Source organism: Electrona antarctica (assembly GCF_951216825.1).
Source record: "Electrona antarctica genome assembly, chromosome: 22".
Classification (NCBI taxonomy): Eukaryota; Metazoa; Chordata; class Actinopteri; order Myctophiformes; family Myctophidae; genus Electrona; species Electrona antarctica.
This window is the reverse complement of record NC_136805.1, coordinates 3,720,259-3,738,695: the sequence shown is the minus strand read 5'-3', so window position 1 is coordinate 3,738,695 and position 18,437 is coordinate 3,720,259. Positions and strand designations below refer to the sequence as shown.

Genomic DNA, 18,437 nt, shown 5'->3' with positions numbered 1-18,437 from the left:
ATGGTGTTTGTCCTGTTCTCTGTCATGTCCTGATGGTGTTTGTCCTGTTCTCTGTCATGTCCTGATGGTGTTTGTCCTGTTCTCTGTCATGTCCTGATGGTGTTTGTCCTGTTCTCTGTCATGTCCTGATGGTGTTTGTCCTGTTCTCTGTCATGTCCTGATGGTGTTTGTCCTGTTCTCTGTCTTGTCCTGATGGTGTTTGTCCTGTTCTCTGTCATGTCCTGATGGTGTTTGTCCTGTTCTCTGTCATGTCCTGATGGTGTTTGTCCTGTTCTCTGTCATGTCATGATGGTGTTTGTCCTGTTCTCTGTCATGTCCTGATGGTGTTTGTCCTGTTCTCTGTCATGTCCTGATGGTGTTTGTCCTGCTGTCCTGTCATGTCCTGATGGTGTTTGTCCTGTTCTCTGTCATGTCCTGATGGTGTTTGTCCTGTTCTCTGTCATGTCCTGATGGTGTTTGTCCTGCTGTCCTGTCATGTCCTGATGGTGTTTGTCCTGTTCTCTGTCATGTCCTGATGGTGTTTGTCCTGTTCTCTGTCATGTCCTGATGGTGTTTGTCCTGCTGTCCTGTCATGTCCTGATGGTGTTTGTCCTGTTCTCTGTCATGTCCTGATGGTGTTTGTCCTGTTCTCTGTCATGTCCTGATGGTGTTTGTCCTGCTGTCTTCTGTCCTGATGGTGTTTGTCCTGCTGTCTGCTGTCCTGATGGTGTTTGTCCTGCTGTCTTCTGTCCTGATGGTGTTTGTCCTGCTGTCTGCTGTCCTGATGGTGTTTGTCCTGTTCTCTGTCATGTCCTGATGGTGTTTGTCCTGTTCTCTGTCATGTCCTGATGGTGTTTGTCCTGTTCTCTGTCATGTCCTGATAGTGTTTGTCCTGCTGTCTTCTGTCCTGATGGTGTTTGTCCTACTGTCTGCTGTCCTGATGGTGTTTGTCCTGCTGTCTTCTGTCCTGATGGTGTTTGTCCTGTTCTCTGTCATGTCCTGATGGTGTTTGTCCTGTTCTCTGTCATGTCCTGATGGTGTTTGTCCTGTTCTCTGTCATGTCCTGATGGTGTTTGTCCTGCTGTCTGCTGTCCTGATGGTGTTTGTCCTGCTGTCTTCTGTCCTGATGGTGTTTGTCCTACTGTCTGCTGTCCTGATGGTGTTTGTCCTGCTGTCTTCTGTCCTGATGGTGTTTGTCCTGTTCTCTGTCATGTCCTGATGGTGTTTGTCCTGTTCTCTGTCATGTCCTGATGGTGTTTGTCCTGCTGTCTTCTGTCATGATGGTGTTTGTCCTGTTCTCTGTCATGTCATGATGGTGTTTGTCCTGTTCTCTGCCATGTCATGATGGTGTTTGTCCTGCTGTCTTCTGTCCTGATGGTGTTTGTCCTGTTCTCTGTCATGTCATGATGGTGTTTGTCCTGCTGTCTTCTGTCCTGATGGTGTTTGTCCTGTTCTCTGTCATGTCATGATGGTGTTTGTCCTGTTCTCTGTCATGTCCTGATGGTGTTTGTCCTGCTGTCTTCTGTCATGATGGTGTTTGTCCTGTTCTCTGTCATGTCATGATGGTGTTTGTCCTGTTCTCTGTCATGTCATGATGGTGTTTGTCCTGTTCTCTGTCATGTCATGATGGTGTTTGTCCTGTTCTCTGTCATGTCCTGATGGTGTTTGTCCTGTTCTCTGTCATGTCATGATGGTGTTTGTCCTGTTCTCTGTCATGTCATGATGGTGTTTGTCCTGCTGTCTTCTGTCCTGATGGTGTTTGTCCTACTGTCTGCTGTCCTGATGGTGTTTGTCCTGTTCTCTGTCATGTCCTGATGGTGTTTGTCCTGTTCTCTGTCATGTCATGATGGTGTTTGTCCTGTTCTCTGTCATGTCCTGATGGTGTTTGTCCTGTTCTCTGTCATGTCCTGATGGTGTTTGTCCTGTTCTCTGTCATGTCCTGATGGTGTTTGTCCTGTTCTCTGTCATGTCCTGATGGTGTTTGTCCTGTTCTCTGTCATGTCCTGATGGTGTTTGTCCTGCTGTCTGTCATGTCCTGATGGTGTTTGTCCTGCTGTCTGTCATGTCATGATGGTGTTTGTCCTGTTCTCTGTCATGTCATGATGGTGTTTGTCCTGCTGTCTGTCATGTCATGATGGTGTTTGTCCTGTTCTCTGTCATGTCATGATGGTGTTTGTCCTGTTCTCTGTCATGTCATGATGGTGTTTGTCCTGTTCTCTGTCATGTCATGATGGTGTTTGTCCTGTTCTCTGTCATGTCATGATGGTGTTTGTCCTGCTGTCTTCTGTCCTGATGGTGTTTGTCCTACTGTCTGCTGTCCTGATGGTGTTTGTCCTGTTCTCTGTCATGTCATGATGGTGTTTGTCCTGTTCTCTGTCATGTCATGATGGTGTTTGTCCTGCTGTCTTCTGTCCTGATGGTGTTTGTCCTACTGTCTGCTGTCCTGATGGTGTTTGTCCTGTTCTCTGTCATGTCATGATGGTGTTTGTCCTGCTGTCTTCTGTCCTGATGGTGTTTGTCCTACTGTCTTCTGTCCTGATGGTGTTTGTCCTGTTCTCTGTCATGTCATGATGGTGTTTGTCCTGCTGTCTTCTGTCATGATGGTGTTTGTCCTGCTGTCTTCTGTCATGATGGTGTTTGTCCTGTTCTCTGTCATGTCATGATGGTGTTTGTCCTGTTCTCTGTCATGTCATGATGGTGTTTGTCCTGTTCTCTGTCATGTCATGATGGTGTTTGTCCTGTTCTCTGTCATGTCATGATGGTGTTTGTCCTGTTCTCTGTCATGTCCTGATGGTGTTTGTCCTGTTCTCTGTCATGTCCTGATGGTGTTTGTCCTGCTGTCTTCTGTCCTGATGGTGTTTGTCCTGTTCTCTGTCATGTCCTGATGGTGTTTGTCCTGTTCTCTGCCGTCCTGATGGTGTTTGTCCTGTTCTCTGTCATGTCCTGATGGTGTTTGTCCTGTTCTCTGTCATGTCCTGATGGTGTTTGTCCTGTTCTCTGTCATGTCCTGATGGTGTTTGTCCTGTTCTCTGTCATGTCCTGATGGTGTTTGTCCTGTTCTCTGTCATGTCCTGATGGTGTTTGTCCTGCTGTCCTGTCATGTCCTGATGGTGTTTGTCCTGTTCTCTGTCATGTCCTGATGGTGTTTGTCCTGTTCTCTGTCATGTCCTGATGGTGTTTGTCCTGCTGTCCTGTCATGTCATGATGGTGTTTGTCCTGTTCTCTGTCATGTCCTGATGGTGTTTGTCCTGTTCTCTGTCATGTCCTGATGGTGTTTGTCCTGCTGTCCTGTCATGTCATGATGGTGTTTGTCCTGTTCTCTGTCATGTCCTGATGGTGTTTGTCCTGTTCTCTGTCATGTCCTGATGGTGTTTGTCCTGTTCTCTGTCATGTCCTGATGGTGTTTGTCCTGCTGTCCTGTCATGTCCTGATGGTGTTTGTCCTGTTCTCTGTCATGTCCTGATGGTGTTTGTCCTGCTGTCCTGTCATGTCCTGATGGTGTTTGTCCTGTTCTCTCTGTCATGTCCTGATGGTGTTTGTCCTGTTCTCTGTCATGTCCTGATGGTGTTTGTCCTGCTGTCCTGTCATGTCCTGATGGTGTTTGTCCTGTTCTCTGTCATGTCCTGATGGTGTTTGTCCTGTTCTCTGTCATGTCATGATGGTGTTTGTCCTGTTCTCTGTCATGTCATGATGGTGTTTGTCCTGTTCTCTGTCATGTCATGATGGTGTTTGTCCTGTTCTCTGTCATGTCCTGATGGTGTTTGTCCTGTTCTCTGTCATGTCCTGATGGTGTTTGTCCTGCTGTCTTCTGTCCTGATGGTGTTTGTCCTGCTGTCTTCTGTCCTGATGGTGTTTGTCCTGTTCTCTGTCATGTCCTGATGGTGTTTGTCCTCCTGTCTGTCATGTCCTGATGGTGTTTGTCCTGTTCTCTGTCATGTCCTGATGGTGTTTGTCCTGTTCTCTGTCATGTCCTGATGGTGTTTGTCCTGTTCTCTGTCATGTCCTGATGGTGTTTGTCCTGCTGTCTTCTGTCCTGATGGTGTTTGTCCTGTTCTCTGTCATGTCCTGATGGTGTTTGTCCTGTTCTCTGTCATGTCCTGATGGTGTTTGTCCTCCTGTCTGTCATGTCCTGATGGTGTTTGTCCTGTTCTCTGTCATGTCCTGATGGTGTTTGTCCTGTTCTCTGTCATGTCCTGATGGTGTTTGTCCTGTTCTCTGTCATGTCCTGATGGTGTTTGTCCTGCTGTCTTCTGTCCTGATGGTGTTTGTCCTGTTCTCTGTCATGTCATGATGGTGTTTGTCCTGCTGTCTGCCGTCCTGATGGTGTTTGTCCTGTTCTCTGTCATGTCCTGATGGTGTTTGTCCTGCTGTCTGCCGTCCTGATGGTGTTTTTCCGTCCAGATGGAGGTTCCCCAGGTAGACAGACTCCTGTCGGAGCTGGAGGAGCTGAGCCTGGCCTGCCTCCACCCCTTCTCCTACACGTCTGCTGCCAAGTGCTACGCCGGCCTGCTCAACAAGAGGCCCGCAGGTCAGTGACAGTGGAGATCTGTGACGTTAAGAGTCATCCTGTTGCTCCCCTTTTTACCCGTCTGACTCTAAAACCACTGCTTTTCAACCCTTTTCACATCAAGACCCATTTATTTATTTGGCATTTGAGCCACATACCAACATTTGATGAGTTTTAGCATCTCACTTTCTTACTTACTTACTTACCTAGTGCAGTGGTGAACATGCATGGCTGTGATGGTGTGTTTGTTTTGGTGCTCCTCCAGGTGAAGCTCTGGACTCTCTGGTCCAGAGGCTGATGAAGAGGATGTGCAGTCAGCTGGAGTCCTCCTCTCCTCTACGCATACAGGCCTTCACACTCCTCCTCTGGGTGAGACACTGAATACAGGCCTTCACACTCCTCCTCTGGGTGAGACACTGAATACAGGCCTTCACACTCCTCCTCTGGGTGAGACCAGTAAATCGGTGTGCTCAGCTATTTGCAGCTTCAGAGCCCATTTGGCAGCGGTGGCCGAATGGTTTGCGGAGCGGTCTTGATACCGGAAGGGCAAGTTAAAATTACCACCGCTGAAGTGCCCTTGAGCAAGGCATTGAACCATGAAATGTTCTATGAGCAGGGCGTGGCTGTAAACAAGCATCTCGAGCTTAGTCCACTTACCCTGGGTAAACAAAGAACTTTGCTTTTTCAAGGTGACACAGGACTCCGTCTTGATAGCATAGCTTCTAACGGAAACATCCGCGGGAGGCGACGGGACAGCGATGGACGGTCACTGATTTTGGTTAGAATTGAAATCAGTGATTTAGATTCAGTTATTAGGGGGAACACTTTTGATGACGCACAAACCGGAAATGACGTCGGAAGTTTGCACGACAGGCGCTCCTGGACTGTAGTGTATCGCTCGCTGATATCAAACGGTTAACACTGCGTGAAAAGAGGAGTTAACGGGCAATTATGGGCACTAGATTTGCCCGTAAACCTCAAGTTTAGCAGCATATACAGTTAATATACGGTAATATACAGGTCTGATGGTACAATTCGGGAGTTTGTTGGAAAGTTTAACGGGAGTTTCCTGTAATATACACATCCGTATTCCATGCTTTTTGCACAGTGTAATTCTCCGCCGTTGGGCCAATCGCCGTCCTGGGCAGAGGTCGTAATGCGTGCGTGCGTGGTACTGGTGACTGAAGTGTTGTTTTGTGTGTCTGCAGGTGGCCAAAGCGTTGCTGCTCCGATACCATCCTCTGTCAACGACAATGACTGACAAGGTACACACACACACACACACACACACACACACACACACACACACACACACACACACACACACACACACACACACACACACACACACACACACCTTCATGTCCACAACATTAAAGCATCATCAAATAGACTGTGTGTGTGTGTGTGTGTGTGTGTGTGTGTGTGTGTGTGTGTGTGTGTGTGTGTGTGTGTGTGTGTGTGTGTGTGTGTGTGTGTGTGTGTGTGTGTGTGTCTCTCTGCATGTGTACGTGCAGCTCTTCTGTCTCCTGGGTGACGGTGAGCTGGGCTCTCTGGCGGCCGAGGGCTTCTCTCTGCTGATGAGCGACTCTCCAGACGTGCTGAACCGCGCTTGCCACGCCGACGTACGAATCATGTACCGCCAGCGCTTCTTCACGGAGAACTCCGCCAAGCTGGTCCAGGGCTTCAACGCTGCTCCACCAGGTGGCGATACGCACCTAACCACTGTTTATTTCGTCGACTAATATTAAGACGAAAAATGTCTGTCGACTCCCTTTTTTCACTGGTGAAAACGGAATAAAAATGAAATGAAAACTAAACTACAACTAGCTAAAACTAAGACTAAATATATTATTGACAATTTCGTCAACAAATAAAGGTCCCTGGAACCATAGATATATATAAACACTAGATGGCTCAAGGCGGAGTTTCTGACGTCGTTCACCCGGCAGCCATCTTACTTCGGGGCTACAGTACAGTATGTTCAATGGCAGCTCAAACAGAAACAGTCATAACTCGCTCAAATCTTGACGGATTTACAAACGGGTTGGTTTATTACAAACGTTGTCAACGTGGCTATGATTCAGGACGCTTATCTGCTTAATTTATGTTTTTTATATGAACGTCGTATAAAAGCATATAAGTATGCGGACGTCTCTGACGTTTATAACAAACCAAACCGTTTGAAAATCGGTTGAAAATTGAGCAAGTTATGGTCATTTAAGAGTACATGCCCCATAGACACAATGTTATGTGTCCCGAGGTAAGATGGCCGCCACGTAACGACGTCACTCTCCATTGGCCAACAGCGAGGGTGAGCTATCTAGAGTTTATATATATCTATGCCTGGAACAACCTATTTTCAGATGGGGGTCGGCGGCCAATTACATATATATATATTTGGAGGTCCTTGACATGAAAATGTTTGAGAACCACTAACATAGAAACATGGGGTTTTTCAGAATGATTTAGAAGCAATTTTTTTTAGAATCGTCCTCAGGTCTAAATGTGTTAAAAGAATGTATTCTCGGTGTGGTCCCCCCATTAATATAACGTTGTCTCGGTGTGGTCCCCCCATTAATAGAATGTTGTCTCTCTGTGGTCCCCCCATTAACATAATGTTGTCTCTCTGTGGTCCCTCCAGAGAAGAAGTCCAGCTACCTGAAGGCTCTGTCTCACATCGTCAACAACCTGCCCAAACAGGTGCAGCTCACAGAGCTGCCAGCGGTGAGTAATGCACGCACGCACCGCACACATGCACACACACACACACACACACACACACACACACACGCTATGTAACATGTCCCAGGATTGTCATTTAATAATTAAATGACAATCCTGTTAATGTTAAATAGCGGATTTTACTTCCTGACTCAGCGGTGTCCGGCCAAAAGCCCTTTAAACATAAGGGCTCCTCCCGTTCACTTACCATACGTGGCACAAGCGCTGCACCCAAGCCACCACTAGATGGCGCTGAATTAGTTAATGAACTGGTGCCAACTTGAACTTAAAAGAAAAAAAGAAATCTTCCTCTGTAAATACTAAATAATAATAATACAGATCTGATCATGTTTTAGGGTGGGGGAGAAAAAAATCATGGCGCTCCCATCTTTAACGTTGTCCTGTTTGTTCCATTTGGGCAGCTCCTCCACCTGATCCTGGAGGCCCTGTCGTGTCCCGACCTCGAGGTGCAGCTGTCCACCCTGTCCTGCCTGCAGCCCGTCCTGCTGGACCCACCGGCCGTCCTGGTGCAGCAGCTGGAGGCTCTGGTGTCCAGGCTGCTGGCCCTGACCACCAGCCCCGCCATGGTGCGTATACAACCCTCTTTATCAGGCTGCTGGCCCTGACCGCCAGCCCCGCCATGGTGCGTATACAACCATCTTTATCAGGCTGCTGGCCCTGACCACCAGCCCAGCCATGGTGCGTATACAACCCTCTTTATCAGGGGGGTGTCCCCAGGCTGCTGGCCCTGACCGCCAGCCCAGCCATGGTGCGTATACAACCATCTTTATCAGGCTGCTGGCCCTGACCACCAGCCCAGCCATGGTGCGTATACAACCATCTTTATCAGGCTGCTGGCCCTGACCGCCAGCCCCGCCATGGTGCGTATACAACCCTCTTTATCAGGGGGGTGTCCCCAGGCTGCTGGCCCTGACCGCCAGCCCAGCCATGGTGCGTATACAGTCACCTTTATGCCCTGACCACCAGCCCCGCCATGGTGCGTATACAGTCACCTTTATGCCCTGACCTCCAGCCTCGCCATGGTGCGTATACAGTCACCTTTATGCCCTGACCTCCAGCCCCGCCATGGTGCGTATACAACCATCTTTATCAGGCTGCTGGCCCTGACCACCAGCCCAGCCATGGTGCGTATACAACCATCTTTATCAGGCTGCTGGCCCTGACCGCCAGCCCCGCCATGGTGCGTATACAATCATCTTTATCAGGAGGCTCTGGTCCCCAGGCTGCTGGCCCTGACCGCCAGCCCCGCCATGGTGCGTATACAACCCTCTTTATCAGGGGGGTGTCCCCAGGCTGCTGGCCCTGACCGCCAGCCCAGCCATGGTGCGTATACAACCATCTTTATCAGGCTGCTGGCCCTGACCACCAGCCCAGCCATGGTGCGTATACAACCATCTTTATCAGGCTGCTGGCCCTGACCGCCAGCCCCGCCATGGTGCGTATACAACCCTCTTTATCAGGAGGCTCTGGTGTCCAGTGGCAGTGGTTCAGGGGTAGAGTGGCTGGATGGTAACCGCAAGGTTCCCAGTTCGAACCCGGGCTCCCCCAGAGTTAGTGTCCAAGTGTCCTTGAGCAAGACTCAAGTGTGAATGGGTGAATGTTATGCACAGTCTCTGCTATATAAATGCACCGTTTACCATTTTATCAGGGGTGGGGCAGCTTTGATGATGGAGAGGGCCCACTATATTTACACACTCACTCCAGAGGGGCCACATTGCATTATTACTGTCGTAAGCAAAGAAATAGCCGATCTACAAGCTCAAAATGTGTCGCAGTGTGGCGCAGTTTGAGCTTGTAGATCAGCAATTGTTTTGCTATATCTGAATTGAAATCCTGCATATATTTTTTTTTTGCTATTTCTGAATTGGAATCCTGAAAAGTAGCCTTTTTTATTTAATTTCAAATGCATTTATAGTTATGTTAACTTTATGAAGTACATACATACATCTTTCTTATACATGGACATAAGAAAAAGACAATAACATTTTAATACAAGTAATTAGCTGAAATCAATATATCTGATTATATATCTGTCAGTATTCTGATATTAACCTGCGGGCAGCAATAAGTGATGGTGGGGGCCGCCAGTTGCCCATGTATGATCTTTATCTGTACTAGTCCTTACCCGTTCCAAGATACATTATTATTATTGATACATGCATTTTGAAGCAGGTAGTCTCTGGGGGGCCTCGGGGCCAGCCCAGGGGGGGCCTCGGGGCCAGCCCAGGTAGGGCCGGGCCTCGGGGCCAGCCCAGGGGGGGCCTCGGGGCCAGCCCAGGTAGGGCCGGGCCTCGGGGCCAGCCCAGGTAGGGCCGGGCCTCGGGGCCAGCCCAGGTAGGGCCGGGCCTCGGGGCCAGCCCAGGTAGGGCCGGGCCTTAAGAGGTATACTGTATTGAAGCAGGTAGTCTCTGGGGGGCCTCGGGGCCAGCCCAGGTAGGGCCGGGCCTTAAGAGGTATACTGTATTGAAGCAGGTAGTCTCTGGGGGGCCTCGGGGCCAGCCCAGGTAGGGCCGGGCCTCGGGGCCAGCCCAGGTAGGGCCGGGCCTTAAGAGGTATACTGTATTGTAGCAGGTAGTCTCTGGGGGGCCTCGGGGCCAGCCCAGGTAGGGCCGGGCCTTAAGAGGTATACTGTATTGAAGCAGGTAGTCTCTGGGGGGCCTCGGGGCCAGCCCAGGTAGGGCCGGGCCTCGGGGCCAGCCCAGGTAGGGCCGGGCCTCGGGGCCAGCCCAGGTAGGGCCGGGCCTTAAGAGGTATACTGTATTGAAGCAGGTAGTCTCTGGGGGGCCTCGGGGCCAGCCCAGGTAGGGCCGGGCCTTAAGAGGTATACTGTATTGAAGCAGGTAGTCTCTGGGGGGCCTCGGGGCCAGCCCAGGTAGGGCCGGGCCTCGGGGCCAGCCCAGGTAGGGCCGGGCCTTAAGAGGTATACTGTATTGTAGCAGGTAGTCTCTGGGGGGCCTCGGGGCCAGCCCAGGTAGGGCCGGGCCTTAAGAGGTATACTGTATTGAAGCAGGTAGTCTCTGGGGGGCCTCGGGGCCAGCCCAGGTAGGGCCGGGCCTTAAGAGGTATACTGTATTGAAGCAGGTAGTCTCTGGGGGGCCTCGGGGCCAGCCCAGGTAGGGCCGGGCCTTAAGAGGTATACTGTATTGTAGCAGGTAGTCTCTGGGGGGCCTCGGGGCCAGCCCAGGTAGGGCCGGGCCTTAAGAGGTATACTGTATTGAAGCAGGTAGTCTCTGGGGGGCCTCGGGGCCAGCCCAGGTAGGGCCGGGCCTTAAGAGGTATACTGTATTGAAGCAGGTAGTCTCTGGGGGGCCTCGGGGCCAGCCCAGGTAGGGCCGGGCCTCGGGGCCAGCCCAGGTAGGGCCGGGCCTTAAGAGGTATACTGTATTGTAGCAGGTAGTCTCTGGGGGGCCTCGGGGCCAGCCCAGGTAGGGCCGGGCCTCGGGGCCAGCCCAGGTAGGGCCGGGCCTTAAGAGGTATACTGTATTGAAGCAGGTAGTCTCTGGGGGGCCTCGGGGCCAGCCCAGGTAGGGCCGGGCCTTAAGAGGTATACTGTATTGTAGCAGGTAGTCTCTGGGGGGCCTCGGGGCCAGCCCAGGTAGGGCCGGGCCTTAAGAGGTATACTGTATTGAAGCAGGTAGTCTCTGGGGGGCCTCGGGGCCAGCCCAGGTAGGGCCGGGCCTCGGGGCCAGCCCAGGTAGGGCCGGGCCTCGGGGCCAGCCCAGGTAGGGCCGGGCCTTAAGAGGTATACTGTATTGAAGCAGGTAGTCTCTGGGGGGCCTCGGGGCCAGCCCAGGTAGGGCCGGGCCTCGGGGCCAGCCCAGGTAGGGCCGGGCCTCGGGGCCAGCCCAGGTAGGGCCGGGCCTTAAGAGGTATACTGTATTGAAGCAGGTAGTCTCTGGGGGGCCTCGGGGCCAGCCCAGGTAGGGCCGGGCCTTAAGAGGTATACTGTATTGAAGCAGGTAGTCTCTGGGGGGCCTCGGGGCCAGCCCAGGCAGGGCCGGGCCTTAAGAGGTATACTGTATTGAAGCAGGTAGTCTCTGGGGGGCCTCGGGGCCAGCCCAGGTAGGGCCGGGCCTTAAGAGGTATACTGTATTGTAGCAGGTAGTCTCTGGGGGGCCTCGGGGCCAGCCCAGGTAGGGCCGGGCCTTAAGAGGTATACTGTATTGAAGCAGGTAGTCTGTGGGGGGCCTCGGGGCCAGCCCAGGTAGGGCCGGGCCTTAAGAGGTATACTGTATTGAAGCAGGTAGTCTCTGGGGGGCCTCGGGGCCAGCCCAGGTAGGGCCGGGCCTTAAGAGGTATACTGTATTGAAGCAGGTAGTCTCTGGGGGGCCTCGGGGCCAGCCCAGGTAGGGCCGGGCCTTAAGAGGTATACTGTATTGTAGCAGGTAGTCTCTGGGGGGCCTCGGGGCCAGCCCAGGTAGGGCCGGGCCTTAAGAGGTATACTGTATTGAAGCAGGTAGTCTCTGGGGGGCCTCGGGGCCAGCCCAGGTAGGGCCGGGCCTTAAGAGGTATACTGTATTGTAGCAGGTAGTCTCTGGGGGGCCTCGGGGCCAGCCCAGGTAGGGCCGGGCCTTAAGAGGAATACTGTATTGAAGCAGGTAGTCTCTGGGGGGCCTCGGGGCCAGCCCAGGTAGGGCCGGGCCTTAAGAGGTATACTGTATTGAAGCAGGTAGTCTCTGGGGGGCCTCGGGGCCAGCCCAGGTAGGGCCGGGCCTCGGGGCCAGCCCAGGTAGGGCCGGGCCTCGGGGCCAGCCCAGGTAGGGCCGGGCCTTAAGAGGTATACTGTATTGAAGCAGGTAGTCTCTGGGGGGCCTCGGGGCCAGCCCAGGTAGGGCCGGGCCTTAAGAGGTATACTGTATTGAAGCAGGTAGTCTCTGGGGGGCCTCGGGGCCAGCCCAGGCAGGGCCGGGCCTTAAGAGGTATACTGTATTGAAGCAGGTAGTCTCTGGGGGGCCTCGGGGCCAGCCCAGGTAGGGCCGGGCCTTAAGAGGTATACTGTATTGTAGCAGGTAGTCTCTGGGGGGCCTCGGGGCCAGCCCAGGTAGGGCCGGGCCTTAAGAGGTATACTGTATTGAAGCAGGTAGTCTCTGGGGGGCCTCGGGGCCAGCCCAGGTAGGGCCGGGCCTTAAGAGGTATACTGTATTGTAGCAGGTAGTCTCTGGGGGGCCTCGGGGCCAGCCCAGGTAGGGCCGGGCCTTAAGAGGTATACTGTATTGAAGCAGGTAGTCTGTGGGGGGCCTCGGGGCCAGCCCAGGTAGGGCCGGGCCTTAAGAGGTATACTGTATTGAAGCAGGTAGTCTCTGGGGGGCCTCGGGGCCAGCCCAGGTAGGGCCGGGCCTTAAGAGGTATACTGTATTGAAGCAGGTAGTCTCTGGGGGGCCTCGGGGCCAGCCCAGGTAGGGCCGGGCCTTAAGAGGTATACTGTATTGTAGCAGGTAGTCTCTGGGGGGCCTCGGGGCCAGCCCAGGTAGGGCCGGGCCTTAAGAGGTATACTGTATTGAAGCAGGTAGTCTCTGGGGGGCCTCGGGGCCAGCCCAGGTAGGGCCGGGCCTTAAGAGGTATACTGTATTGTAGCAGGTAGTCTCTGGGGGGCCTCGGGGCCAGCCCAGGTAGGGCCGGGCCTTAAGAGGAATACTGTATTGAAGCAGGTAGTCTCTGGGGGGCCTCGGGGCCAGCCCAGGTAGGGCCGGGCCTTAAGAGGTATACTGTATTGAAGCAGGTAGTCTGTGGGGGGCCTCGGGGCCAGCCCAGGTAGGGCCGGGCCTTAAGAGGTATACTGTATTGTAGCAGGTAGTCTCTGGGGGGCCTCGGGGCCAGCCCAGGTAGGGCCGGGCCTCGGGGCCAGCCCAGGTAGGGCCGGGCCTTAAGAGGTATACTGTATTGAAGCAGGTAGTCTCTGGGGGGCCTCGGGGCCAGCCCAGGTAGGGCCGGGCCTTAAGAGGTATACTGTATTGAAGCAGGTAGTCTCTGGGGGGCCTCGGGGCCAGCCCAGGTAGGGCCGGGCCTTAAGAGGTATACTGTATTGAAGCAGGTAGTCTGTGGGGGGCCTCGGGGCCAGCCCAGGTAGGGCCGGGCCTTAAGAGGTATACTGTATTGAAGCAGGTAGTCTGTGGGGGGCCTCGGGGCCAGCCCAGGTAGGGCCGGGCCTTAAGAGGTATACTGTATTGAAGCAGGTAGTCTCTGGGGGGCCTCGGGGCCAGCCCAGGCAGGGCCGGGCCTCGGGGCCAGCCCAGGTAGGGCCGGGCCTTAAGAGGTATACTGTATTGAAGCAGGTAGTCTCTGGGGGGCCTCGGGGCCAGCCCAGGTAGGGCCGGGCCTTAAGAGGTATACTGTATTGAAGCAGGTAGTCTCTGGGGGGCCTCGGGGCCAGCCCAGGTAGGGCCGGGCCTTAAGAGGTATACTGTATTGAAGCAGGTAGTCTCTGGGGGGCCTCGGGGCCAGCCCAGGTAGGGCCGGGCCTCGGGGCCAGCCCAGGTAGGGCCGGGCCTTAAGAGGTATACTGTATTGAAGCAGGTAGTCTCTGGGGGGCCTCGGGGCCAGCCCAGGTAGGGCCGGGCCTTAAGAGGTATACTGTATTGAAGCAGGTAGTCTCTGGGGGGCCTCGGGGCCAGCCCAGGTAGGGCCGGGCCTCGGGGCCAGCCCAGGTAGGGCCGGGCCTTAAGAGGTATACTGTATTGAAGCAGGTAGTCTCTGGGGGGCCTCGGGGCCAGCCCAGGTAGGGCCGGGCCTTAAGAGGTATACTGTATTGTAGCAGGTAGTCTCTGGGGGGCCTCGGGGCCAGCCCAGGTAGGGCCGGGCCTCGGGGCCAGCCCAGGTAGGGCCGGGCCTCGGGGCCAGCCCAGGTAGGGCCGGGCCTTAAGAGGTATACTGTATTGTAGCAGGTAGTCTCTGGGGGGCCTCGGGGCCAGCCCAGGTAGGGCCGGGCCTCGGGGCCAGCCCAGGTAGGGCCGGGCCTCGGGGCCAGCCCAGGTAGGGCCGGGCCTTAAGAGGTATACTGTATTGAAGCAGGTAGTCTCTGGGGGGCCTCGGGGCCAGCCCAGGTAGGGCCGGGCCTTAAGAGGTATACTGTATTGAAGCAGGTAGTCTCTGGGGGGCCTCGGGGCCAGCCCAGGTAGGGCCGGGCCTCGGGGCCAGCCCAGGTAGGGCCGGGCCTTAAGAGGTATACTGTATTGTAGCAGGTAGTCTCTGGGGGGCCTCGGGGCCAGCCCAGGTAGGGCCGGGCCTTAAGAGGTATACTGTATTGAAGCAGGTAGTCTCTGGGGGGCCTCGGGGCCAGCCCAGGTAGGGCCGGGCCTTAAGAGGTATACTGTATTGAAGCAGGTAGTCTCTGGGGGGCCTCGGGGCCAGCCCAGGTAGGGCCGGGCCTTAAGAGGTATACTGTATTGAAGCAGGTAGTCTCTGGGGGGCCTCGGGGCCAGCCCAGGTAGGGCCGGGCCTTAAGAGGTATACTGTATTGAAGCAGGTAGTCTCTGGGGGGCCTCGGGGCCAGCCCAGGTAGGGCCGGGCCTTAAGAGGTATACTGTATTGAAGCAGGTAGTCTCTGGGGGGCCTCGGGGCCAGCCCAGGTAGGGCCGGGCCTTAAGAGGTATACTGTATTGTAGCAGGTAGTCTCTGGGGGGCCTCGGGGCCAGCCCAGGTAGGGCCGGGCCTTAAGAGGTATACTGTATTGTAGCAGGTAGTCTCTGGGGGGCCTCGGGGCCAGCCCAGGTAGGGCCGGGCCTTAAGAGGTATACTGTATTGAAGCAGGTAGTCTCTGGGGGGCCTCGGGGCCAGCCCAGGTAGGGCCGGGCCTTAAGAGGTATACTGTATTGTAGCAGGTAGTCTCTGGGGGGCCTCGGGGCCAGCCCAGGTAGGGCCGGGCCTTAAGAGGTATACTGTATTGAAGCAGGTAGTCTCTGGGGGGCCTCGGGGCCAGCCCAGGTAGGGCCGGGCCTTAAGAGGTATACTGTATTGTAGCAGGTAGTCTCTGGGGGGCCTCGGGGCCAGCCCAGGTAGGGCCGGGCCTTAAGAGGTATACTGTATTGTAGCAGGTAGTCTCTGGGGGGCCTCGGGGCCAGCCCAGGCAGGGCCGGGCCTTAAGAGGTATACTGTATTGAAGCAGGTAGTCTCTGGGGGGCCTCGGGGCCAGCCCAGGCAGGGCCGGGCCTTAAGAGGTATACTGTATTGATTCATATTCATAACCAGTGCCCCCTTTTTTTTTTTGGCAGACGGTGCGGAGCGCCTCGCTGCGCTGTGTCCACGCTGTGGCCAACTTCCCTGAACACGAGGTAGATGTGTGTGTGTGTGTGTGTGTGTGTGTGTGTGTGTGTGTGTGTGTGTGTGTGTGTGTGTGTGTGTGTGTGTGTGTGTGTGTGTGTGTGTGTGTGTGTGTGTGTGTGTGTGTGTGTGTGTGTGTGTGTGTGTGTGTGTGTGTGTGTGTGTGTTTTCTAAAAAACCCATGTTTCTATATCAGTGGTGCTCAAACTATTTCATGTCACCCCCATCTGAAAATATGTTGTTCCAGGGACCCCTCCAGAAGCAAAGATTTGAGTTAAAAACATTCGCTCTGAAATAATATATAGGCCTATTCAAAGATTTGTGCCACATTTGCATGATTCTTCAAAAATGGCAGATCTACAAGCTTGTAGCGCGGCACTCGGTGCCGCGCTATGAGCTTGTAGATCTGCTATTTTTCAATAGCTAAAGAATAACATAACGCAAAAAAATCTAAAAGTCTGTCTGTCTGACCAGTCTCTTCTCTGACCGCTGCCCGTACGTCTGTCTGTGACCAGTCTCTTCTCTGACCGGTGCCCGTCTGTCTGTCTGTGACCAGTCTCTTCTCTGACCGGTGCCCGTCTGTCTGTCTGTGACCAGTCTCTTCTCTGACCGCTGCCCGTACGTCTGTCTGTGACCAGTCTCTTCTCTGACCGGTGCCCGTCTGTCTGTCTGTGACCAGTCTCTTCTCTGACCGGTGCCCGTCTGTCTGTCTGTGACCAGTCTCTTCTCTGACCGGTGCCCGTGTGTCTGTCTGTCTGTGACCAGTCTCTTCTCTGACCGGTGCCCGTCTGTCTGTCTGTGACCAGTCTCTTCTCTGACCGGTGCCCGTCTGTCTGTCTGTGACCAGTCTCTTCTCTGACCGGTGCCCGTCTCTCTGTCTGTGACCAGTCTCTTCTCTGACTGGTGCCCGTCTGTCTGTCTGTGACCAGTCTCTTCTCTGACCGGTGCCCGTCTGTCTGTCTGTGACCAGTCTCTTCTCTGACCGGTGCCCGTCCGTCTGTCTGTGACCAGTCTCTTCTCTGACCGGTGCCCGTCCGTCTGTCTGTGACCAGTCTCTTCTCTGACCGGTGCCCGTGCGTCTGTCTGTGACCAGTCTCTTCTCTGACCGGTGCCCGTCCGTCTGTCTGTGACCAGTCTCTTCTCTGACCGGTGCCCGTCTGTCTGTCTGTGCCAGGTGATGCCGTTCCGCTCCAGGGTGCTGCGGGCGCTGTCCAAACCCCTGGACGACAAGAAGAGGCTGGTGAGGAGCGAGGCGGTGCGCGCACGAGGAGAATGGTGAGGAGGAGCACGTGGCAGCGGAAGTGTTGATTTTGACAGGACATTTTAGATTAGTTTTCCGTCATTGTCTTTATTTCAATTCGACTTAGTTTTCATCAGTGAAAACAAGGTATAGTCAATGGATATTTTACGTCATATAGTTTTACTAGTCGACCAAATCAACACGGCTGTGTGTGTCGTTCTCACAGGTTCCTGTTAGGAAGCCCAGGAGGCAGGTGATTGGTCGGTCAACCCCGCTGACCTTTCCACACACTGTCCCCCTGACCCCTGGGCTGGCTCGGCCTGGGAGAGGAGAGGAGACCACCTAGGCAGGACGACGACCTCCTCGCCCAAACGTGGAGGAGGCCCAGGATGGAACCTCCGTTCCCAGACAACAGCACCCCTTCGCTTGGGGACAAACTCCTTCCCTTCCCCTCACCTCCCCTCAACAGCACCCCTCACTTAGGGACAAACTCCTTCCCCCCTTCCCCTCACCTCCAGATCTTAGGCCTAGGATCGAACCTCTGTTCCCAGACAACAGCACCCCTCACTTGGGGACAAACTCCTTCCCTCCCCCTCCCCTCCAGATCTTTTCCTAACCCTATCTATACTTACACTTAACTTCATATGTTTCATCTTCCGTCCCTCTGTTCTCCTCTGTTTCTATTATTACTACTTCATGTTTTGATTTGATGAACGCACAAATGAACAGTTTGACTGACCGTGGACTGACCGGTCCGTGGGGCGCTTGACAGATTGCTCAGTGCAACTATTGAGTGTGCTGAGATTTTTTTTGTTTTTTTGTTTTGGTCAGCAGTGTTACCAAGGAGTTCTGGTTTATGAGAATGCTGAACTAATGGCGGTTCACACACATGTGTGGCTGCTCTCCGTTTTCAGATGGTTGACCACAAGAATTCAACCCTCCAGTATAACTAACACCTCATCTACACAGGCAAAGGAGCGAGCGTTCTTTCATTTCATTTAATTTCAACCTTTATTTAGTTCTCGGAGAACACAAGGAGCGAGCGTTCGGACGACGATATTATCCTGATCGTTGCGTTGGTCATCGCGTTGCGACGTAGCCTGAACCAATCGAATAACCAATAAATAGCAGCGTGTAGATCTCAACCAATACATGTGTTTGGGCGGCGTGGCGAGACCTCGCTCAAATAGAGACTCAGTACAGTATGTCAGGACAGTCTCATTGGAAAAACCATGAGATTTCATGGTTGGGTCGCTCGCATCGCTGGCAGTGTAGATGAGGTGTTAAGGTCGCTCGCATCGCTGGCAGTGTAGATGAGGTGTTAAGGCCGCTCGCATCGCTGGCAGTGTAGATGAGGTGTTAAGGTCCCATGGTTGGGCCGCTCGCATCGCTGGCAGCGTAGATGAGGTGTTAAGGTCCCATGGTTGGGCCGCTCGCATCGCTGGCAGTGTAGATGAGGTGTTAAGGTCCCTGCACACGGCTGCGTTTTTCGGAATTTTAGCTGCTTTTCTTTCGTCGGGTTTTTCGAAAAACGCGTCCAGTGTGCGACCACCTTTAGGCTATGTTCAGTTCAGACTGAACCACCTGACTGAACCACCTGACTGAACCACCTTTAGGCTATGTTCAGTTCAGACTGGCAGCCCAAATCTGATCCAGATTGGAATCACATTGGTTTCACCAAGTCTGAACAGCAGAATTATTTTTACAGAT

General features: G+C 54.0%; 1 protein-coding gene across 2 annotated transcripts in view; it reads left to right on the top strand.

The window, feature by feature from the left end:
• The window catches only part of mms19 (MMS19 homolog, cytosolic iron-sulfur assembly component), a 43,922-nt gene extending 26,564 nt beyond the window's left edge, over positions 1-17,358 (top strand). For both annotated transcript variants that reach the window (XM_079493540.1, XM_079493539.1), the window contains exons 23-31: positions 4,381-4,507; positions 4,752-4,855; positions 5,695-5,751; positions 6,004-6,190; positions 7,131-7,213; positions 7,633-7,797; positions 15,439-15,498; positions 16,662-16,762; positions 16,954-17,358. In XM_079493540.1, coding sequence (XP_079349666.1) covers positions 4,381-4,507; positions 4,752-4,855; positions 5,695-5,751; positions 6,004-6,190; positions 7,131-7,213; positions 7,633-7,797; positions 15,439-15,498; positions 16,662-16,762; positions 16,954-16,984 — 915 coding nt within the window. In that variant the 3' untranslated portion in view covers positions 16,985-17,358. The remainder of the gene's footprint in view (positions 1-4,380; positions 4,508-4,751; positions 4,856-5,694; positions 5,752-6,003; positions 6,191-7,130; positions 7,214-7,632; positions 7,798-15,438; positions 15,499-16,661; positions 16,763-16,953) is intronic.
• The last annotated feature ends 1,079 nt before the right edge of the window (positions 17,359-18,437 follow it).